This window comes from Amblyomma americanum, chromosome 6 (genome assembly GCF_052857255.1).
Source record: "Amblyomma americanum isolate KBUSLIRL-KWMA chromosome 6, ASM5285725v1, whole genome shotgun sequence".
NCBI lineage: Eukaryota > Metazoa > Arthropoda > Arachnida > Ixodida > Ixodidae > Amblyomma > Amblyomma americanum.
Window position 1 is genome coordinate 57,145,108 of NC_135502.1, and position 19,227 is coordinate 57,164,334.

The 19,227-nt window shown below is 47.0% G+C and overlaps 1 protein-coding gene and 1 long non-coding RNA gene across 4 annotated transcripts; both read right to left on the reverse strand.

The window, feature by feature from the left end:
* Positions 1-115: 115 nt before the first annotated feature.
* Positions 116-18,750, reverse strand: LOC144093529 (interferon alpha-inducible protein 27, mitochondrial-like). Of its 3 annotated transcripts, none has more exons than XM_077627055.1 (3): positions 18,554-18,710; positions 1,979-2,030; positions 116-486 (listed from the first exon to the last, which is right to left on the reverse strand). In XM_077627055.1, exons 2-3 carry the CDS (start codon positions 2,019-2,021, stop codon positions 254-256), a joined length of 276 nt encoding a protein of 91 aa, XP_077483181.1. In that variant the 5' UTR covers positions 2,022-2,030; positions 18,554-18,710; the 3' UTR covers positions 116-253. The 3 variants fall into 3 exon arrangements, with proteins under 3 accessions (XP_077483181.1, XP_077483180.1, XP_077483182.1); XM_077627054.1 differs by lacking the exon at positions 18,554-18,710 and adding an exon at positions 4,912-5,044; XM_077627056.1 differs by lacking the exons at positions 116-486; positions 1,979-2,030 and adding exons at positions 13,792-14,158; positions 15,643-15,694 and having other exon boundaries at positions 18,554-18,750.
* Positions 8,262-11,458, reverse strand: LOC144093528 (uncharacterized). The gene is made up of 3 exons (XR_013306296.1): positions 11,301-11,458; positions 10,173-10,215; positions 8,262-8,564 (listed from the first exon to the last, which is right to left on the reverse strand). It is a non-coding gene; the product is annotated as an uncharacterized LOC144093528 (long non-coding RNA).
* Positions 18,751-19,227: the final 477 nt, after the last annotated feature.

Below are 19,227 nucleotides of genomic sequence, written 5' to 3' on the forward strand. Positions count from 1 at the left end.
CTGCAGTGGATGTAGTCAGGCTGCTGCTGATGATGATGATACTGCCTAGCAGCCATAGGCACTGTGCACATCAGGTGTCCGTATTCTTCGAGGAAAGGAACATGAACATCCAGTGTCAGTTTACGAGTGAAATTGGATCCAGCGTTTATTGCGCTCCAAATCAACATCTCCACAGCCACAGCGGCCGCTGCTGTCGAAACCTGCCGGGGCCCAGGGGCGTGGGGGCGCTGGGCCGAGCACAAAAGTAAATGAGCTATATTAGAGCGGCAGCCATCCCTCCGACCGTCGCCACAGCAGTCTTGACGACGACCGGGATTCCCGCAGCTCCCCAGCTCTGACAGATGGCGAAGAGGCTTCCTTTTGCAACGAAGCCACCCATGGTAGACTGGGCAGCGGCAGCCATCGAGCCAGCCGTGACCCCAGCTGCGCCGAATCCTAAGGCGCTCAGCACGGCTGGGGTTGTGGCTAGCATTACCGCCGCTCCGACTGCACAAGAAGAAGACCACAACATGCCCGCACGAATGTATACAGGAAGGAAGAGGCTGTGAAAGCTCTGGGGAGCGCTAGTTTTGCTGTTATAAATGCTAGCGGAAACCTATAGAAAGGTAAGGTACACCGTGCGTTGTAAAAATGCGGTGTATGAAATAGTACGTAAATCTAAGAATTTCGCGCACGAATCCTAGAGTGGAACCTTCGGAAAATGTGACAAGGAACCTTTCACTGGCTGCTTCTGAACACTAAATGCACAAATGCGCAGTACCACTGTTCGGTTCACTCGGACCACTTCCTGGGCGGTTTTTCGTACCAGCATTGGGCGAATGCTATTCCGTCGCCCGTTCTTCCGAGTCCAACGGCCATTATCCGGAAGTTAGTAAACGGCATAAGTACATATGCAATAACGAAATCCAGGGCAAAGCGGGGTTCTGTGTGCATTTTTGTAATCCAATTTGCGAACGCACATGCAGCTTGAAAATGGGGTTCTCTGTGTATAAAATGTTCCTTCCAATCGGCAAGCCGTTACAAAAAAAAAATTGCTAGATATGTTCTGAGAAGCGCAGCATTTCCAGCGTGAGCCTGTAATCCGCACATGTTTCTAAAGCCGGCCACACAGGGAAACAAATCCGACAATAGCGAAAGAAAAGAAGCGGAATTCTGTGAAAAAAAAAAAGGATGCTGACAATTCAAATGTTTTGCATGTTTTCCACTTTAGAGCCCCCGGCTGCATCAGTGTCTTGGTTTCGAGAAACGTTTCTGCCCCAAAACCGAAACGTGATTTGCCGAGGTATTAAGCAATGCGTGGATAAACTGCGCAGCAGCGAATCTCAGGTTGGGCTGGATATAAATTTGAAATGCATGCATTTTAATCAGTGGATTTGTACAGCTCGAGAGCACTGGCAACATGGTGATTCGACCTACGCAGTCGAATTACGATTAGAATTTTTTCGAATGCCTTCCGTGCTGGCGCATTTCATGCAGGTAACTCCATCGTCCCGTGCCCTTGCCTGGCTGTTAGAAAAGCCGCATTACAAGACAACTGTTAAAAAAAAAGTGTAAGCATTAAGGAACTGAAGGGATAAGGTTGGCGGGAATGGCAAATAACTGTCATACACAATAAAGGTTGGGTAGGAGTAAGTTAGTAGGAGAAAGAGCCTGCCTTATATAGCGGTAATCACGGCATTCCAAAGGCGAAGGAGAAGGCGGGTGGAAAAAGGAGACCGAAAGCATGGCCTGGCAGCGCATCACGGGGCGTGAACAGCAACATTGTGGCCGTCAAACTTGGCAGCACGTTCGGACGTCAAATTTGGCAAGTAGTCTGACAACGCTGGCACTGTTTGGATATAATTTAAGTTACGCCAGCCGGATCCGTGCACTTTACTTCAATTCGAGAGAGTATGCATTTTCTAACGGCTTGTATAGCTATGTTGGTAGTCACAGCAGTTCTGATGCTCAACAGAGAATGCAAAATAGTGAAGCGCACCTGCAACTTTTCCCATGGTGTACAGTGCCGCTGGGGTCGCCATGTCTCACAGCTGAAATAAATATCGTAGTAAATTAAGTAAATAAATTTGATTTGCAACAGGGTCAAGGCAATAAGCAAGCACGAAGCGATGCCTTCCAAGTTTGGCGATTATCAACAACCCAAAATGACTCGCGATTTACAGCGCCGAGTTGAACTACAAGGGACCATAGTTATAATGGAGATTACAATTCATGTTTACTTTCCTTAAAGATTACTGTTATATTGGGAATTTTATTTACATTATTTCTAATCTTTGAATATTATCAAGCTCAGTTTTAAATTACTGATAGAATGAACCAAAAATTCTATCAGTAATTGAAAACTGAGCTTGATAATATTCAAAGATTTGAAATAATGTAAATAAAATTCCCAGTATAACAGTAATCTTTAAGGAAAGTAAACATGAATTGTAATCGCCACGTAGGTATGCACGGCGGTGGCGGAATACATACGACGGTTTTCCAACCAGTGGAGAAAACAGCCACGCCACATGTGAAGCGCACACAGCCAACACAGCTGTATGATGAATTTACTGTCCGACTGCAAATAATCTGCCACGCACTGCACTCCTGTAGTCCAATTCCATGCAGTGCGCGCATACTTTGACATGTGGCTCAGAGACTTCAACCTGCACCTGCCCGAAGCGCTGCGACTATACATAGTTACGGAACGGTCTGACACACATACACTAACAAATTTTCATTCGACGCAGCTAACTGCCAGACCGAAATTTACAAATTTACTCCCATATCATTTTTTGTAACTCTCCGCCACATCCACACCTATTTGTACCTACCGTACCTGTCTAAATAAAATTCGAAAATCCTCGCTGCATCTGATCGAGATGCCGCGAACAACAGCTACGATGTAATTGAACGCGTGGCGAATCATCGTGTCTCATATACAAGGAGATGAAAATTATGTTGTACACACTTCTTAAAATTAGGCGCTGAGAGGTGCGTGAAATCCACCACTTTCTCACATAAGTTTATGAGGCCAGTGGGACACAAAGCAAGATGATAATTGTCAACGTAAGGAATTTAATTAACTACAGTCTGTAAATGAACATTTCAGTGACCACAGTAAGTGGGCATGTTTATATGGGAACTTTAGGCACAGTCGTATTCGTGCGTAATTCTATTTGGTAAATTTTCCTCTCACGAACGTGTTTCTGAATACATATTCCAAATTTCCAGCTCCATCCGCGTAACAGCGCGTGCAAGGCGTGTGAGGATCAGCGCGGAAGTCCTCCGGGCGTGACTTGGCGCCATGTCAGCGAAGAAATAGTCGGATTCTTCTCGATTAAAAGCAAACTGGTTTATTTGAGCTTAAGAATACAAGGGTAAAACGAACTGGTTCATAAATACGTAGTAGGTTCGAAGGATCTGCAGAGCTGGGAGGACCGTGCTGACGCGTCTCGTTTCGTCGGCGTCTCTCTGGGAAAATGCTCTCGCTCGAAGCTTGGAGTCTCGCAGCGCGCCTGTCGACGGCTCGCATTACGTCGTCGTTCTTCGCTTGCGTGATGCCGAGGCTTGGCAGAGTTAGGAGTACGGGCGCGGGCGCGGGCAGCCCTCGTGAACGCGTGGTTTATGTGGCACGGAGTCGAATGTCTTGGGCCACGGGGTCTGTGTTTAGACAGGATTCAGAATGGATGTGCAGCCGATCCCCAGTCAGCGTGGCTCTCTTTTCTGCTGGCGTATCGTCTCCCAACGTATGTAGGGCGACCTATGAAACTGATATCTGTTTCATTTCGCCTTCGGCTATCGAAATGGCGGAGACTTCCGACACAACACGCAGCTGCGTCACACTTAGGAGGAGTTTCGAGTCGACTGCAACCACCTCGCCGAGTAATTTCGTGGAATCAGTGAAAACTTAGGGACCCAATATCTCGGAACACGTGTGCACTGTAAGGATACCAAATGTAGTAGTATAAAATTGCTACAGCCTTTAGGTTTCCGATAAAATAATTCATTCTAGGCGGAGAGTCTAAAAAGTTCAATAATATAATTGACTTAATTAGTGTTTGACGGTTACAATTATCTCATTTTTGTCCCCTTGGCCGCATAACTTATGTACAGGGGTCGATTTCGCGTACCTCTAAGGGCCCTTTTTTTAAATCATGTCCAGCATTCTCGGACAATAATTTTGAAAATTCGAAAGTTTTATGACACCGTCATGGAAATACTGAAGGTAATGAGCTACTCTTCTGATGTGTAGCAAAATCTTTCTTTTAAAGTGTTTTCATGGATCGCAACGAACAGTTAAGAGTGCCTTAGAAAACCAATGGGGAACGCTTTTGACCATAGTCAAAATGTTAATGAAAGGAAAAAGAAATATAAGACTGCCGTCGTGTGATCTGCGGGTATATTGACTGTTATAGCGAAATCTTACATTATTTGAAAAAAAAATTACGTTCATAAACTCTTTCCCGTTGAAAAATTTTTTGGCCAGAATTGATGGCTATGAATCTCTAAAGCTTAATTTTTATCACCCTGTATATTTACGTCAGAAGACCCAGCGACTGAAGCGAGTTTTCCTGTTCCATAACTTTACCAGTACAGCGGAGCCATAATGGCCAGTGGAAACGGACCGCCGCTGTTCTATAGTTTCGGGTTCAGGCCCAACGTCCGCCCACTGCGTCGTCTTTCTCTCGCTACAGTTCGGATGTTCCTAACCAAAAACAAGACGTTAAATGTCCGGTCAGCCAGTATACAACGATTTGATTACACTTAGTTCCTTTCTAGCTCTAGCAGCAGAATAGGTGCTCCGAAAGCGGCGCAGTGTGGGCCGATCGCAGCTGCGAGTCGCAGGATCGAAGTACGGTAAATGAATGGAACGAATCATTAACGCAATACCCGGCCTCACGATGAGTGACGAACCATGAACCTTACCGTTTCGGTATGCAGGCCTTGCCGATGCAAAGTGGAACCGCAGCGGCTGCCAAGCTTGCTACAGCTCGAAGCTGACTGACTACGCCGCCCACACAGGCTGAGTCGACGACTCTACTGAGTACTGACGCGACGCCGCAAGCTCAGCGGTTCCGGTCGCTGCGGCTCCAAGGTCAACAGCTTTGAGGGAACCGGAGCGGCGGATGGTGGAGAAAGAGTGGGGGAGAGAAAAGCAGATGTCCTGCGCCCACGAAAGAGTTCGCTTTGGAACGCGTTCGCTTTGTCGTGACGTCAATCTGACGTAACATTGGGGGGAGAAGGATGGGACGAACACTGCGGGAGGACGATGGGGCAGGCAACATCCAATCGGCTTTGTCGGGCGGTCCCATCTCGGCTGCTTGTATGTTTAAGGGGCTGTATTGTAACTTCGGCGCGTTTTTAACCTCTCGTGCCGACCGCACGATTGCCTGAGCGACGGCCAAAATCGTCCGGCTCGCAGACGACTGCGGGAGCCGTATTGTTGCCTCGCTGTCGACTGTCGCCTGGAAGCCCCCGGCAGCGACGACTTACGTAACAATTTTAAACAATATTTTAAAGTTCGATGCTGTCTGGGCATGTCACTTCACAGGCTCATTCCATGAGACGCGTTGGCCAGCAGGAGACGTGCATGCTAGGCTCGCACTATAGAAGCCGCTATCCTCAACCAACGTAAGAGGGTAGGGTACAGTGCCTCGACGAGTGCACTCCCCGACCGCCCCCAGACGATCGAATATACGGTGGCAGTATCGGCTTAACTTCTTACAGAGATGAAGCGTCAGTGTAGCTGCCGTCTAGTAAACAAAGCTATCTTACGACAAAGAGACGAAAGCAGCTTTTTTTTCCCCTGATTAATATATTATCGTCAGCCACCTGCTATCTCGCTATTTCAAGCGAGGTTTCAAGTAATGTGTGTTTATGCACGGTTAGCAGCGAGACGTGATTTTCTCCCTTCCGTTAGCTAACATTCTGTGCACACATCGCGAAATCCTGCTGCTGGGAGATATTTTACTGTTTTAACTCCAGGAGAGAGGCGAGTGAAGCAGCCAGCTGTCTGCTCATACATCTCCTAGGTGCCTCGATGCGATGCACCCTAACATCTGCGCCATCTGTGAAGAAACAAGCGGGGAGAGAGTGCAGAGTCACGGCCGGTCTCGAGAGGGAGGGGGGAGGGGGGGAGGCGAGCGCGAGAAGCACGCACTCCTCTCGAGACTGGCTGTGGCAGAGGCGATGATGACGACTCGACGAGATCACGAGCTTGGTGGTCACGAGTTTGACGGGCCGGAAAGAAGCACCTCAGGTTTCGTTGAGCCGAATCGGATAAAAGCGCTGCTCCGCGAACCGTAAATCGATATATCATGTAATCCATCCAGTTACCATTTATTAAAAGTCGTTTATACGAAACTGTTGTCGACTGACAACCAGTGACTGACGCACAGGCAGAGTAAAGTGGGAGGGAGCCATGGAGCGCTCTAGACGCGAGCAGGGAAATTAAGACTGGAAGGGTGCGCACAATTCGCAGTCGGAAATGGAAGAGTCGAGGCCATCAACGGGGGAAGAGGCGGGCTACTAATGCATAAGCAAACACTTTATATACGACACATTTGTTGTCGTCGTTGCCCCGCAGCACACACACACACACACACACACACACACACACACACACACACACACACACACACACACACACACACACACACACACACACACACACACACACACACACACACACACACACACACACACGCACACACACACACACACACACACACACACACACTCGCAGTTGGCACACTAGGCACGGTATTCACGCTGAATCATTTGTTGTGGTTTAAGGTGAATGCGCGGTGTAGTCTTAATATTGTCCGATACAATCCAAACACGAAGCGGCTATAATTTTTGTGTAGGTGTGCAAAATATCTTGTCCCTCAGACTTTTCCAGCAGATATGCTCTCAATTTGGCCTCCCCGTGAACGCATAATTCAAGGAAGTTAACAAACCTGCCGGCTTTTTCCTTGAGTCACAACTTTGAAGACTACACGTATTCATGATCCGAAGCCACACTGAATGTAATTGTGTAGTAGGACAGTTCTGTGGCTGCATCCTTTCCCGTTGGAATCAAGTTGGGAGTCTTGTTCGAGTATAATGTTAACGCACAAAAAAAGCGTGACCAGCATACGCACATTGACAGCATTCATAGCCGAAAAGCTGATTACTATTAGGAAATTTACAAGTGGTCCCATTAGAATTTTCCACTTGTGTACTGTGCGACGTCAGTGCACGTTATAAAGAACCCCAGGTGGTCGAAATTTTCAGAGCCCTTCACTACGGCGTCCCTCATAGCCCGAGTCGCTCTGGGACGTTAACGGGACAGTGAGATTTTCCGATTGTGTTTCCAATTCAGAAATTGGAGCCAATAGGTCCCAGGCAACTGGAGTGCATTCAGGAGGTACAAAATGTGCTTCTCATGTTGCGCAAAATACACGATGTGTCAAATATTTGTGCAATCTGACATCTACTGCAATGTTCGGGTAAAACAAAACGGAAGTGGCTTGAGGGACTCGAGAGGTTTTGCAGGCAGGTGCCGACATTTACAAGCGAACTGAAATGAATTCAACACGCATACATGTACACAAACTACAGCAACAGTATATAGTCACACAGCGCCAATTATGCTCAGTGAATGTACAAGACACTTTTGCCTTCAGTTTATATGCCAAAATAACGCGGTCCCCCCATGCTAAACCAATGGCGCTTGCCCAATGAGCGCAGTTTTCATTTTTTTTTTGCCCAGGGATGGTGGCGCAAGCGTTGACTACCAATTAGTAGTTTAATCTTCCGAAATTTTTTATAAAACCTATACTTGTTCTACGCGAGGCTATGCAAATGTTCAACAGTGCCTAGTCAGAAAGCTCGAACTGGAACTCTTGAAAAACCCAACTGGAATTCATTTGTAGCAAAAATTGAAAGTGAAAAGCAATTTCTTTTGAGTAACCTTGGAGGCAGTTGGAAAGCACTGTTCGGCACAATATATCTGCCTTGTCAAAGCAGCGAGAATCACCGTCCCAAGTGGAACCAATTGTGTACCATTTGAATCCACTGGTAAATCATTTTGTTCTACTGGGTTTTGGAATATCACAATAGCAGTCATGATTGCCAGAGTTCCGGAATCTACTTCCGAAAGGAGGCGCTAAATTAACGCGATCTGTATAAAGCACTTACCCAAAGTAAACAGAAGTGGGCACAGTGAAAGCTGAGCAGTCCTAATTAAAGTACTGTGCATATGGACGTCTCTGTAGCCGAAATGTCTCCCGCCATTGTAGCAGCAAAGTTTATTGACCGTAAACCAAAAGTCGAGGCCAGGGGCGCGCAGTCGGTGGCTTAGTCGGCGGCGTTGTATCCGAGAGCCGCCCCTGCCGCCGCCACAGCAGTTTTTGCGACCACTGGAATGCCCGCGGCTCCCCAGCTCTGGCAGAGGGCGAAAACGCCGCCTTTAGCCACGACTCCGCCCATGGTTGATTGGACTGCGGCGGCCAGCGATCCACCCGCGACGCCAGCGGCCCCGAACCCTGCGGCAGTCAAGACGGCAGGCGCCGCGACGAGCGCCACTGCCGCTCCCGCTGTACACGGGGCAGAGAAATTATACGCATGCGCAGTTCCGTTCCCCGACAGACTTTCAGCAAGTGCTAAAATAATTTTCAACCTGCCATCGGCGCGCCCACTTCCAAGCCTAACTCTGGATGCACACACACTGCGATCCACATCGGCTAAGGCCAGCTGGGGCTCCGCGTGGTAGTTCTGACTAATGAAACAATTACGGGCAATGTGCAGAGGTAGTGGTTTGAAGCACGGCAGGCGAAGAGCAACATCAGTGCGAAGCAATGGGCAGTAAGCTTTCAGGCATTTAAAACGCTTAGCGTCGATACTGGCTGGCTCATTACTAAATCTCCCACAAGAGTAGGATAAGCCAAAAAACAAAGTATAATGCACCAAATATTCAATGGATAAAGGAAATTGTATGCAAACCGGCCTTAGCGCTTGAATACAGATAACATTAAATAGGGAATCCGTCTCCAGGATTCCACTGCACATTTGGAGGTTAGAGCTGGATGTTTCACAATGAAGTGCTGAAATCCTGCATCATAGTAATTTTTTTTGCTGCTCTATACAAGACACGGAAACAATGAAACAGACTCTTTAAGTGCCATGTGCTCCGACCCTCGGTACAACCACCACTACACAAATTAGAGATGCACTGCGGTTTAAAACAAGTCAAGGTATAGTCAATTCTCAGAAACAAGGCTATAAAGGAGATACTAGGATGGGTTTAGGGAAGTAAATGTACTGCAGCTAGAGAGGCATCGAAATTTACATAACATATTTGAAGTCATGATGGAGGTATACTCCTGTCGAGCCATAACGTGTGACGGCACCCTAATAAGGATACCTACAAATATCGATATACCTAGAAATCTTTTGCTCAGCTAGTGATTCTTACATTGTGTGTGCTGGCCAGACAGTCTGCACCATTGCTGCCAGGAGCTAATACCTGGCCACATTGTGAAACGAAACTACATGTCCCAAGCCTATACATCTGGATATGCATGGATAAAATGCAGAACAGCAAACTACAGAGTCAACCTTCAACCTGACAGAAATCATGACATGTTTTCACAAGAATCAAATTTTTTCAGCTGCTCAGAACATGGGTGCTGGAGCAATTATGTGACTACACTGGTCCAAATCTATTTTTTTATTATACATCCAAATGAGCACTAATGTCTAGCGGTCACGATAGCACTCTGTTGAGGCCAGGAAGACAGCATGAATATTAGACACTTATAAAGCCAATATCTCGAAAATACCAACTGCTGTCCACAGCTGATTTTATTAGTTATATTATAAAAGTGTGGTGGCTCAGTGGTTATGGCGCTCGACTGCGTACCCGAAAGACGCGGGTTCGATCCCGGCCGCGGCGGTCGAATTTCGATGGAGGCGAAATTCTAAAGGTCCGTGTAGTGTGCGATGTCAGCGCACGTTAAAGAACCCCAGGTGTTCGAAATTTCCGGAGCCCTTCACTACGGCGTCACTTATAGCCTGAGTCGTTTTGGGACGTTAAACCGTCATAAGCCAAACCAAACGAAACACTTCAGGTGCTCGCACTCATTTAGCAACCAAAAATTAAAAGTCTTCACACATGATGACAAATGTAAAATAGCGATGCACACCTATAGATGCACCGATGGTAAAGAGGTCCGCCATGTCTTGCAACTGCAAGTGATAATAAACAGATGAAACGTATACCGTTATTCAGCAATGCAAATGCAAGCATAAGGTATGAACAGAATTCTTCGAAGGGTGATAAATAATAACATTCAAAAAATGAGTCTATTTTTCATGCAGGGAGCAAAGTCACCAAGAAATTTTGGCGGGAAATGTACCAGAACAGGGTTAAGTAGCCGCGTAACGGGATCGTTTTTAGTTAACTTTGTACCACTAGTTCGGCAGAGTCCAGACGTTCAATAATTTATTTAACCTTGCCTTTGTGGACCAAACTGCCGTTTTCGCACAGCCTCTACCACTATTTCACACAGTTGTAGTTCGGATGCAGATCATGGACCTTATACACCTACACCTGCTCTATTACTTCATGCAACATGCAGTCGAACCGTCAGTAAACCCTTACGTTTTTTAAGCGTGTGTCAGTCTACTTTATAAATACAAAACTTCTGGTTCATAGTGCCTTCTTCGCAAGTGTTCAACCTGCACAACCTTAAAGCGCGGCAAATCTATGCAGCTAATAAGCGCGGGTGTCATTAATGTAGTTAGCACGAAACTCGCATTTAACATAACTATACATCTAAAGCTTTCAAACTTTTCAAGCTGCTTTCACTAACTTTCCGTGACGTGCACACTAGATCTAAGCTTACTATTTTCAAACAGCACAGTCGAATCGAAAACCCTTTCCTTCGTCCGACGTCCTGTATGACTGGGCAACGACACAACGGTGCGCGTGACAGCTAGCTATGTGAAATTTCTCGAAAAACGCCATCGTAAACGGTCCGTCCTTGTTCTATAGTTTCGTATTCGGGCTGACTGCGTATTTAGGTCAGCCCGACGCGTCCTCCTTCTGTCGGTGAAGTACACCGCGGGAATGACAAGTCAGGTAACGTAACGGCTTAATTTCACTTCGCTTATTTCTATCTCTCCCCACACGGAGTGGAGACCGCGATAACAACGTGGCTAGTGTAAACGTGGCACGGACCGATCGCAGTAGCGGCTCAGAGGAATAAAGGAAAACGAATCGCTACATTTTCCAGCCGAGTAGCGATTGTAGTAAGAACAAGGAATCTTGCCTTTTCGACGCGGGGCTTCTCTTCAATGCAAAGACGAAATGAAGCGGCTATGAAAACTCTGCGAACCTTGCCTCACTACAGCTCCCGCAGCTTACGCCGCACTGACTCAGCTGACCCAACCGACCCGACTGGCGACGGCTCGCTGTGGCTCGGTCTGGCTGGAAGAAACGGAGTGGACGGAAAGGGAGTTAAGTTTTGTCGCTGAGCGGATGTGACGACATTTGATCACACGGGCTAAACCAAAATTACTCAGAAAATAGACCCCTAAACTTCACTCAGGCATATTTAGCAGCAATTTTTATAGCATTCGCGCAGTCACATTGCAAAAGTTTCATTCGTGCAAAAGTGTTTTTGAGGTTGAAACCGAAACTGAAAGCAACTCTGCATATCCGCAGCTTGCTCGTATTATGTGCAGGACACGTCGAAACGGCGCGTGGATACTGAATACTGATATGAGGGCCCGTGCATTCGGAGAACAGCGTTTTACGTATTGTTCATTGTGCATGATAAATAGGCCCCGAACTGAGCGCGCTGGGCCCTTTTCAGTCTCTCCTTTGTCTCACTGATACGGCAGTTGCGCGTAGACTTTCATAGCTCTCCGTATTATCTGTTTGAAAATAGCCATTCTTCCTTTCTCAGCAGTTGTGAACCATGTTTAAATCTTTCATTGCCCCATAAATTTGATTATTTCTCCATGACATTGCGTGCGTGCAGCCCTCGTATATATAGAGGAAATTGCAGTCTCACCTAGGGGTGACTTCTCGCACTTCTCTTCAGCTTCTCTCCGAGTTGTTGGGCTTTGGTTTTATGGTATCTAACGTCCAAAAGCGAATCAGGCTATGAAGGGTGCAGTAGTGGAGGGCTCCGGATAATTTAGATCACCTGGGGTTCTTTCACGTGCACTGACATCGCACAGTATACGGCTCTCTAGCATTTTGCCTCCATCTAAATGCGACCGCTGCTGCCGGGATCGAACCCGCGAATTTCGGGTCAGCAGCCGAGAATCGCAACTAATGAGACACCGCGGCGGCTCCGCAAATGTAGTTGTGTTGCCTGGGAAAAGCTGAATCGGAAATAGTAAGATTGCATGGTTTCGCTCACATGTTTGTTTGCAGGTGCTCTGTATAATTATCTACATTCTAAGCGATATAAGTGCTGGACTTAATTGTTTTAAATGCACCTGGCCCACGCGGCATATGACGTCTGAGGGAAGTCGGACGGTTTAACGCACGACACTTTCGGACCTCGGGATCCGTCGGTCGGCCTGTTTTTTACCCTAAGTCATCCCCCACACGTCCGTTGCACCATCCGTTGCAAGTCTGCAGACCAGGCGTAGGTCATCCGACGGATGTCCGAACACGGATACATGGACATGTCTTGAAACATCTTGGTGCAGCAGATGTAACGCTTTATAAATAGAGGCTAAAGTAGTATTTTGGAAGCGTTATTTAACCTTGGAGTGACAAAACTCGGTGAAGCAGCCCGCCAGGTTGGCGCACCACGCAATGGTGACAGCGTAATCCTTTTAATAGCATTTTACAGCTTTAATTAACGAGCTGCCAAATAATCTGCAACTCACAAGGAATAAAGACGACAACACTAGCACCTTACCCACAGTCATCTCAGCACATTCACCTTCGAACTATTAATATCATGGACTCATGCTTATATACCTATCCATGATGGCGTCCGGTAAGCGTTCGTGGTGTGTTAACAAGCTGTGTAATGAAATTTTTATCCTATTATATGCCGTCTAGGAGAAGTGCAATCCAAGAGGTTTAACTGCAAGATTCATTTAGTTGAAGAGCATAATTACTGCAGCAAAAGTGCCATGGGAAAATGTTTTAAATGCACCTGCATTAAGTACTGCTGACGCCACATGCTTCCATTAAATTTATCCCCTATATCAATTTCTCTTGTGCTTCCCAGCTCGTTCCAGCGGCGGGACACCTACAGGCTTTCTGCCACCACACAAACTGATTTTTAATACGAGAGCATTAAAGCTCCCTCGCCTGCTAGTATGTGGTGGTGGAGATTCTCTCTCTGTCTCTCTCTCTCTCTCTCTCTCTCTCTATATATATATATATATATATATATATATATATATATATATATATATATATATATATATATATATATATATATATATATATATATATATATATATTGCTGGACTAAGAAGACGATGTGCAATGCAGAGCGCGACGGTGTGCCGCAGTTTAGCACGAGGCGTGTTCGGCTGCGGCTGCAGCCTCGTGCTCTCGCGGAGTGGCCAGCGAAGCTGATCTGCTCGCATCGCTTCCCGAGCTTCAAGTAGCACTCATACAGCCTATACTGCCTAGTAGCAGAGGGATATGGGAGAGGCCTTTGCCCTGCAGTGGATGTAGTCAGGCTGCTGCTGCTGATGATGATACTGCCTAGCAGCCATAGGCACTGTGTCCATCAGGTGTCCGTATTCTTCGAGGAAAGGAGCATGAACATCCAGTGTCAGTTTACGAGTGAAATTGGATCCAGCGTTTATTGCGCTCCAAATCAACATCTCCATAGCCACAGCGGCCGCTGTTGTCGAAACCTGCCGGGGCCCAGGGGCGTGGGGGCGCTGGGCCGAGCACAAATGTAAATGAGCTATATTAGAGCGGCAGCCATCCCTCCGACAGTCGCCACCGCAGTCTTGACGACGACCGGGATTCCCGCAGCTCCCCAGCTCTGACAGATGGCGAAGAGGCTTCCTTTTGCAACGAAGCCACCCATGGTAGACTGGGCAGCGGCAGCCATCGAGCCAGCCGTGACCCCAGCTGCGCCGAATCCTAAAACACTCAGCACGGCTGGGGTTGTGGCTAGCATTACCGCCGCTCCGACTGCACATGAAGAAGACCACAACATGCACGCACGAGTGTATACAGGAAGGAAGAGGCTGTGAAAGCTCTGGGGAGCGATAGTTTTGCTGTTATAAATGCTAGTGGAAACCTATCGAAACGTAAGGTACACTATGCGTTGTGAAAATGCGGTGTATGAAATAGTACGTAATTCTAACACTTTCGGGCACGAATACTAGAGTGGATCTTTCGGAAAATGTGACAAGAAACCTTTCAGTGTCTGCTTCTGAACACTAAATGCACAAATGCGCAGTACCACTGTTCTGTTCAATCGGACCACTTCCTGGGCGGTTTTTTGTACCAGCATTGGGCGGATGCTATTCCGTCGCCCGTTCTTCGAGTCCAACGGCCATTATCCGGAAGTTAGTAAACGGCATAAGTGCATATGCAATAACGAAATCCAGGACAAAGCGGGGTTCTGTGTGTATTTTTGTAATCCAATTTGCGAACGCACATGCGGCTTGAAAATTGGGTTCTCTGTGTATAAAATGTTCCTTCCAATCGGCAAGCCGATACAAAAAAAAAATTGCTAGATATGTTCTGAGAAGCGCAGCATTTCCAGCGTGAGTCTGTAATCCGTATATGTTTCTAAAGCCGACCACACAGGGCAACAAAATCCGACAATAGCGAAAGAAAACAAGCGGAATTCTGTGAAAAAAAAAGGATGCTGACAATTCAAATGTTTTGCTTTTGTTCCACTTAAGAGCCCCCGGCTGCATCAGTGTCTTGTTTTCGCGAAACGTTTCTGCCCCAAAACCGAAACGTGCTTTGCCGAGGTATTAAGCAATGCGTGGATAAGCTGCGCAGCAGCGAATCTCAGATTAGGCTGGATAGAAAATTGAAATTCACGCATTTTAATCAGTGGATTTGTACAGCTCGAGAGCACTGGCAACATGGTGATTCGACCTACGCAGTCGAATTACGATTAGGATTTTTTCGAATGCCTTCCGCGCTGGCGCATTTCATGCAGGTAACTCCATCGTCCCGTGCCCTTGCCTGGCTGTTAGAAAAGCCGCATTAGAAGGCAACTGTTAAACAAAAAGTGTAAGCATTAAGGAACTGAAGGGATAAGGTTGGCGGGAATGCCAAATAACTGTCATACACAATAAAGGTTGGGTAGGAGTAAGTAGGAGAAAGAGCCTGCCTTATATAGCGGTAATCACGGCATTCCATAGGCGAAGGAGGCGGGTGGGGAAAAGGAGACCCAAGGCATGGCCTGGCAACGCGTCACGGGGCGTGAACAGCAACATTGTGGCCGTCAAACTTGGCAGTACGTTCGGACGTCATATTTGGCAAGTAGTCTGACAACGCTGGCACTGTTTGGATATAATTTAAGGTACGCCAGCCGGATCCGTGCACTTTACTTCAATTCGAGAGAGTATGCATTTTCTAACGGCTTGTATAGCTATGTTGGTAGTCACAGCAGTTCTGATGCTCAACAGAGAACGCAAAATAGCGAAGCGCACCTGCAACTTTTCCCATGGTGTACAGAGCCGCTGGGGTCGCCATGTCTCACAGCTGAAATAAATATCGTAGTAAATTAAGTAAATAAATTTGATTTGCAACAGGGTCAAGGCAATAAGCAAGCACGAAGCGATGCCTTCCAAGTTTGGCGATTATCAACAACCCAAAAATGACTCGCGATTTACAGCGCCGAGTTGAACTACGAGGGACCATAGTTATAATGGAGATTACAATTCATGTTTACTTTCCTTAAAAATTACTGTTATACTGGGAATTTTATTTACATTATTTCAAATCTTTGAATATTATCAAGCTCAGTTTTCAATTACTGATAGAATGAACCAAAAATTCTATCAGTAATTGAAAACTGAGCTTGATAATATTCAAAGATTTGAAATAATGTAAATAAAATTCCCAATATAACAGAAATTTTTAAGGAAAGTAAACATGAATTGTAATCGCCACGTAGGTGTGCACGGCGGCGGCGGAATACATACGACGGTTTTCCAACCAGTGGAGAAAACAGCCGCGCCACATGTGAAGCGCACACAGTCAACACATTTACTGTCCGACTGCAAATAATCTGCCACGCACTGCACTCGTGTAGTCCAATTCCATGCAGTGCGCACATACTTTGACATGCGGCTCAGAGACTTCAACCTGCACCTGCCCGAAGCGCTGCGACTACACATAGTTACGGAACGGTCTGACGCACGTACACTGACAAATTTTCATTCGACGCAGCTAACTGCCAGACCGAAATTTACAAATTTACTCCCATATCATTTTTTGTAACTCTCCGCTACATCCACACCTATTTGTACCTACCGTACCTATCTAAATTAAATCCGAAAATCCTCGCTGCATCTGATCGAGATGCCGCGAAGAACACCTACGATGTAATTGAACGCGTGGCGAATCATCGTGTCTCATATACAAGGAGATGAAAATTAAGTTGCACACACTTCTTAAAATTAGGCGCTGAGAGGTGCGTGAAATCCACCACTTTTTCACATAAGTTATGAGGCCAGTGGGACACAAAGCAAGGTGATAATTGTCAACGTAAGGAATTTAATTAACTACAGTCGGTAAATGAACATTTTAGTGACCGCAGTAAGTGGGCATGTTTATATTGGGAACTTTAGACACAGTCGTATTCGTGCGTAATTCTATTTGGTAAATTTTCCTCTTACGCACGTGTTTCTGAATACATATTCCAAATTTTCAGCTCCATCCGCGTAACTGCGCGTGCAAGGCGTGAGGATCAGCGCGGAAGTCCTCCGGGCGTGACTTGGCGCCATGTCAGCGACGAAGTAGTCGGATTCTTCTCGATTAAAAGCAAACTGGTTTATTTGAGCTTAAGGATACAAGGGTAAAACGAGCTGGTTCATAAATACGTAGTAGGTTCGAAGGATCTGCAGAGCTGGGAGGACCGTGCTGACGCGTGTCGTTTCGTCGGCGTCTCTCTGGGAAAATGCTCTCGCTCGAAGCTTGGAGTCTCGCAGCGCGCCTGTCGACGGCTCGCATTACGTCGTCGTTCTTCGCTTGCGTGATGCCGAGGCTTGTCAGAGTTTGGAGTACGGATGCGGGCGCGGGCAGCCCTCGTGAACGCGTGCTTTATGTGGCACGGAGTCGAATGTCTTGGGCCACGGGGTCTGTGTTTAGACAGGATTCAGAATGGATGCGCAGCCGATCCCCAGTCAGCGTGGCTCTCTTTTCTGCTGGCGTATCGTATCCCAACGACGTAGGGCGAACTATGAAACTGATAACTGTTTCCTTTTGCCTTCGGCTATCGAAATGGCGGAGACTTCCGACACAACACGCAGCTGCGTCACACTTAGGAGGAGTTTCGAGTCGACTGCAACCACCTGGCTGCGTAATTACGTATAATCAGTGAAAACTTTGGGACCCAATATCTCGGAACACGTGTGCACTGTAAGGATACCAAATGTAGTAGTATAAAATTGCTACAGCCTTTAGGTTTCCGCTAAAATAATTCATTCTAGCCGGAGAGTCTAAAAAGTTCATTAATATAATCTACTTAATTAAGTGTTTGACGGTTACAATTATCTCATTTTTGTCCCCTTGACCGCATAACTTATGTACATGGGTCGATTTCGCGTACCTCTAAGGGCCCTTTTTTTAAATCATGTCCAGCATTCTCGGACAATAATTTTGAAAATTCGAAAGTTTTATGACACCGTCATGGAAATACTGAAGGTAATGAGCTACTCTTCTGATGTGTAGCAAAATCTTTCTTTTAAAGTGTTTTCATGGATCGCAACGAACAGTTAAGAGTGCCATAGAAAACCAATGGGGAACGCTTTTGACCATAACCAAAATGTTAATGAAAGAAAAAGAAATATAAGACTGCCGTCGGGTGATCTGCGGGTATATTGACTGTTATAGCGAAATCTTACATTATTTGAAAAAAAAAATTACGTTCATGAACTCTTTCCCGTTGAAAAATGTTTTGGCCAGAATTGATGGCGATGAATCTCTAAAGCTTATTTTTTATCACCCTGTATATTTACGTCAGAATACCCAGCGACTGAAGCGAGTTTTCCTGTTCCATAACTGTACCAGTACAGCGGAGCCATAATGGCCAGTGGAAACGGACCGCCGCTGTTCTATAGTTTCGGGTTCAGGCCCAACGTCCGCCCACTGCGTCGTCTTTCTCTCGCTACAGTTCGGATGTTCCTAACCAAAAACAAGACGTTAAATGTCCAGTATACAACGATTTGATTGCACTTAGTTCCTTTCTAGCTCTAGCAGCAGAATAGGTGCTCCGAAAGCGGCGCAGTGTGGGCCGATCGCAGCTGCGAGTCGCAGGATGGAAGTACGGAAAATGAATGGAACGAGTCATTAACGCAATACCCGGCCTCACGATGAGTGACGAACCATGAACCTTACCGTTTCGGTATACAGGCCTTGCCAATGCAAAGTGGAACCGCAGCGGCTGCCAAACTTGCTACAGCTCGAAGCTGACTGACTGCGCCGCTCACACAGGCCGAGTCGACGACTCTACTGACGCGACGCAAGCTCAGCGGCTCCGGTCGTTGCGGCTCCAAGGTTAACAGCTGTGAGGGAACCGGAGCGGCGGATGGTGGAGAAAGAGTGGGGGAGAGAAAAGCAGATGTCCTGCGCCCACGAAAGAGTTCGCTTTGGAACGCGTTCGCTTTGCGTGACGTCATTCTGACGTAGGCATTGGGGGGAGAAGGATGGGACGAACACTGCGGGAGGACGATGGGGCAGGAAACATCCAATCGGCTTTGTCGGGCGGTCCCATCTCGGCTGCTTGCATGTTTAAGGGGCTGTATTCTAACTTCGGCGCGTTTTTAACCTCTCGTGCCGACCTGCACGATTGCCTGAGCGACGGCCAAAATCGTCCGGCTCGCAGACGACTGCGGGGGCCGTATTGTTGCCTCGCTGCCGACTGTCGCCTGGAAGCCCCCGGTAGCGAAGAACCCTAGCGCGCAGAGTATTTTGCGCTCTGTTGTGGGCGCACTTTTCCTCGTTGGTGCAAGGTGGGGTTTTAGCTCCTCGCATAGCCGGCGTACAAGTCCCTTCGACAGCCTGAAATGCCT

What these genes read in the sequence shown, in the direction of transcription:
- LOC144093529 (XM_077627055.1), bottom strand. Translation starts at nt 2,021, where the DNA reads ATGGCGACCCCAGCGGCACTGTACACCATGGGAAAAGTTGCAG. An exon ending in CACCATGGGAAAAGTTGCAG is followed by an intron (nt 487 to 1,978) that starts GTGCGCTTCACT and finishes CTTCTTGTGCAG; the next exon opens with TCGGAGCGGCGGTAATGCTA.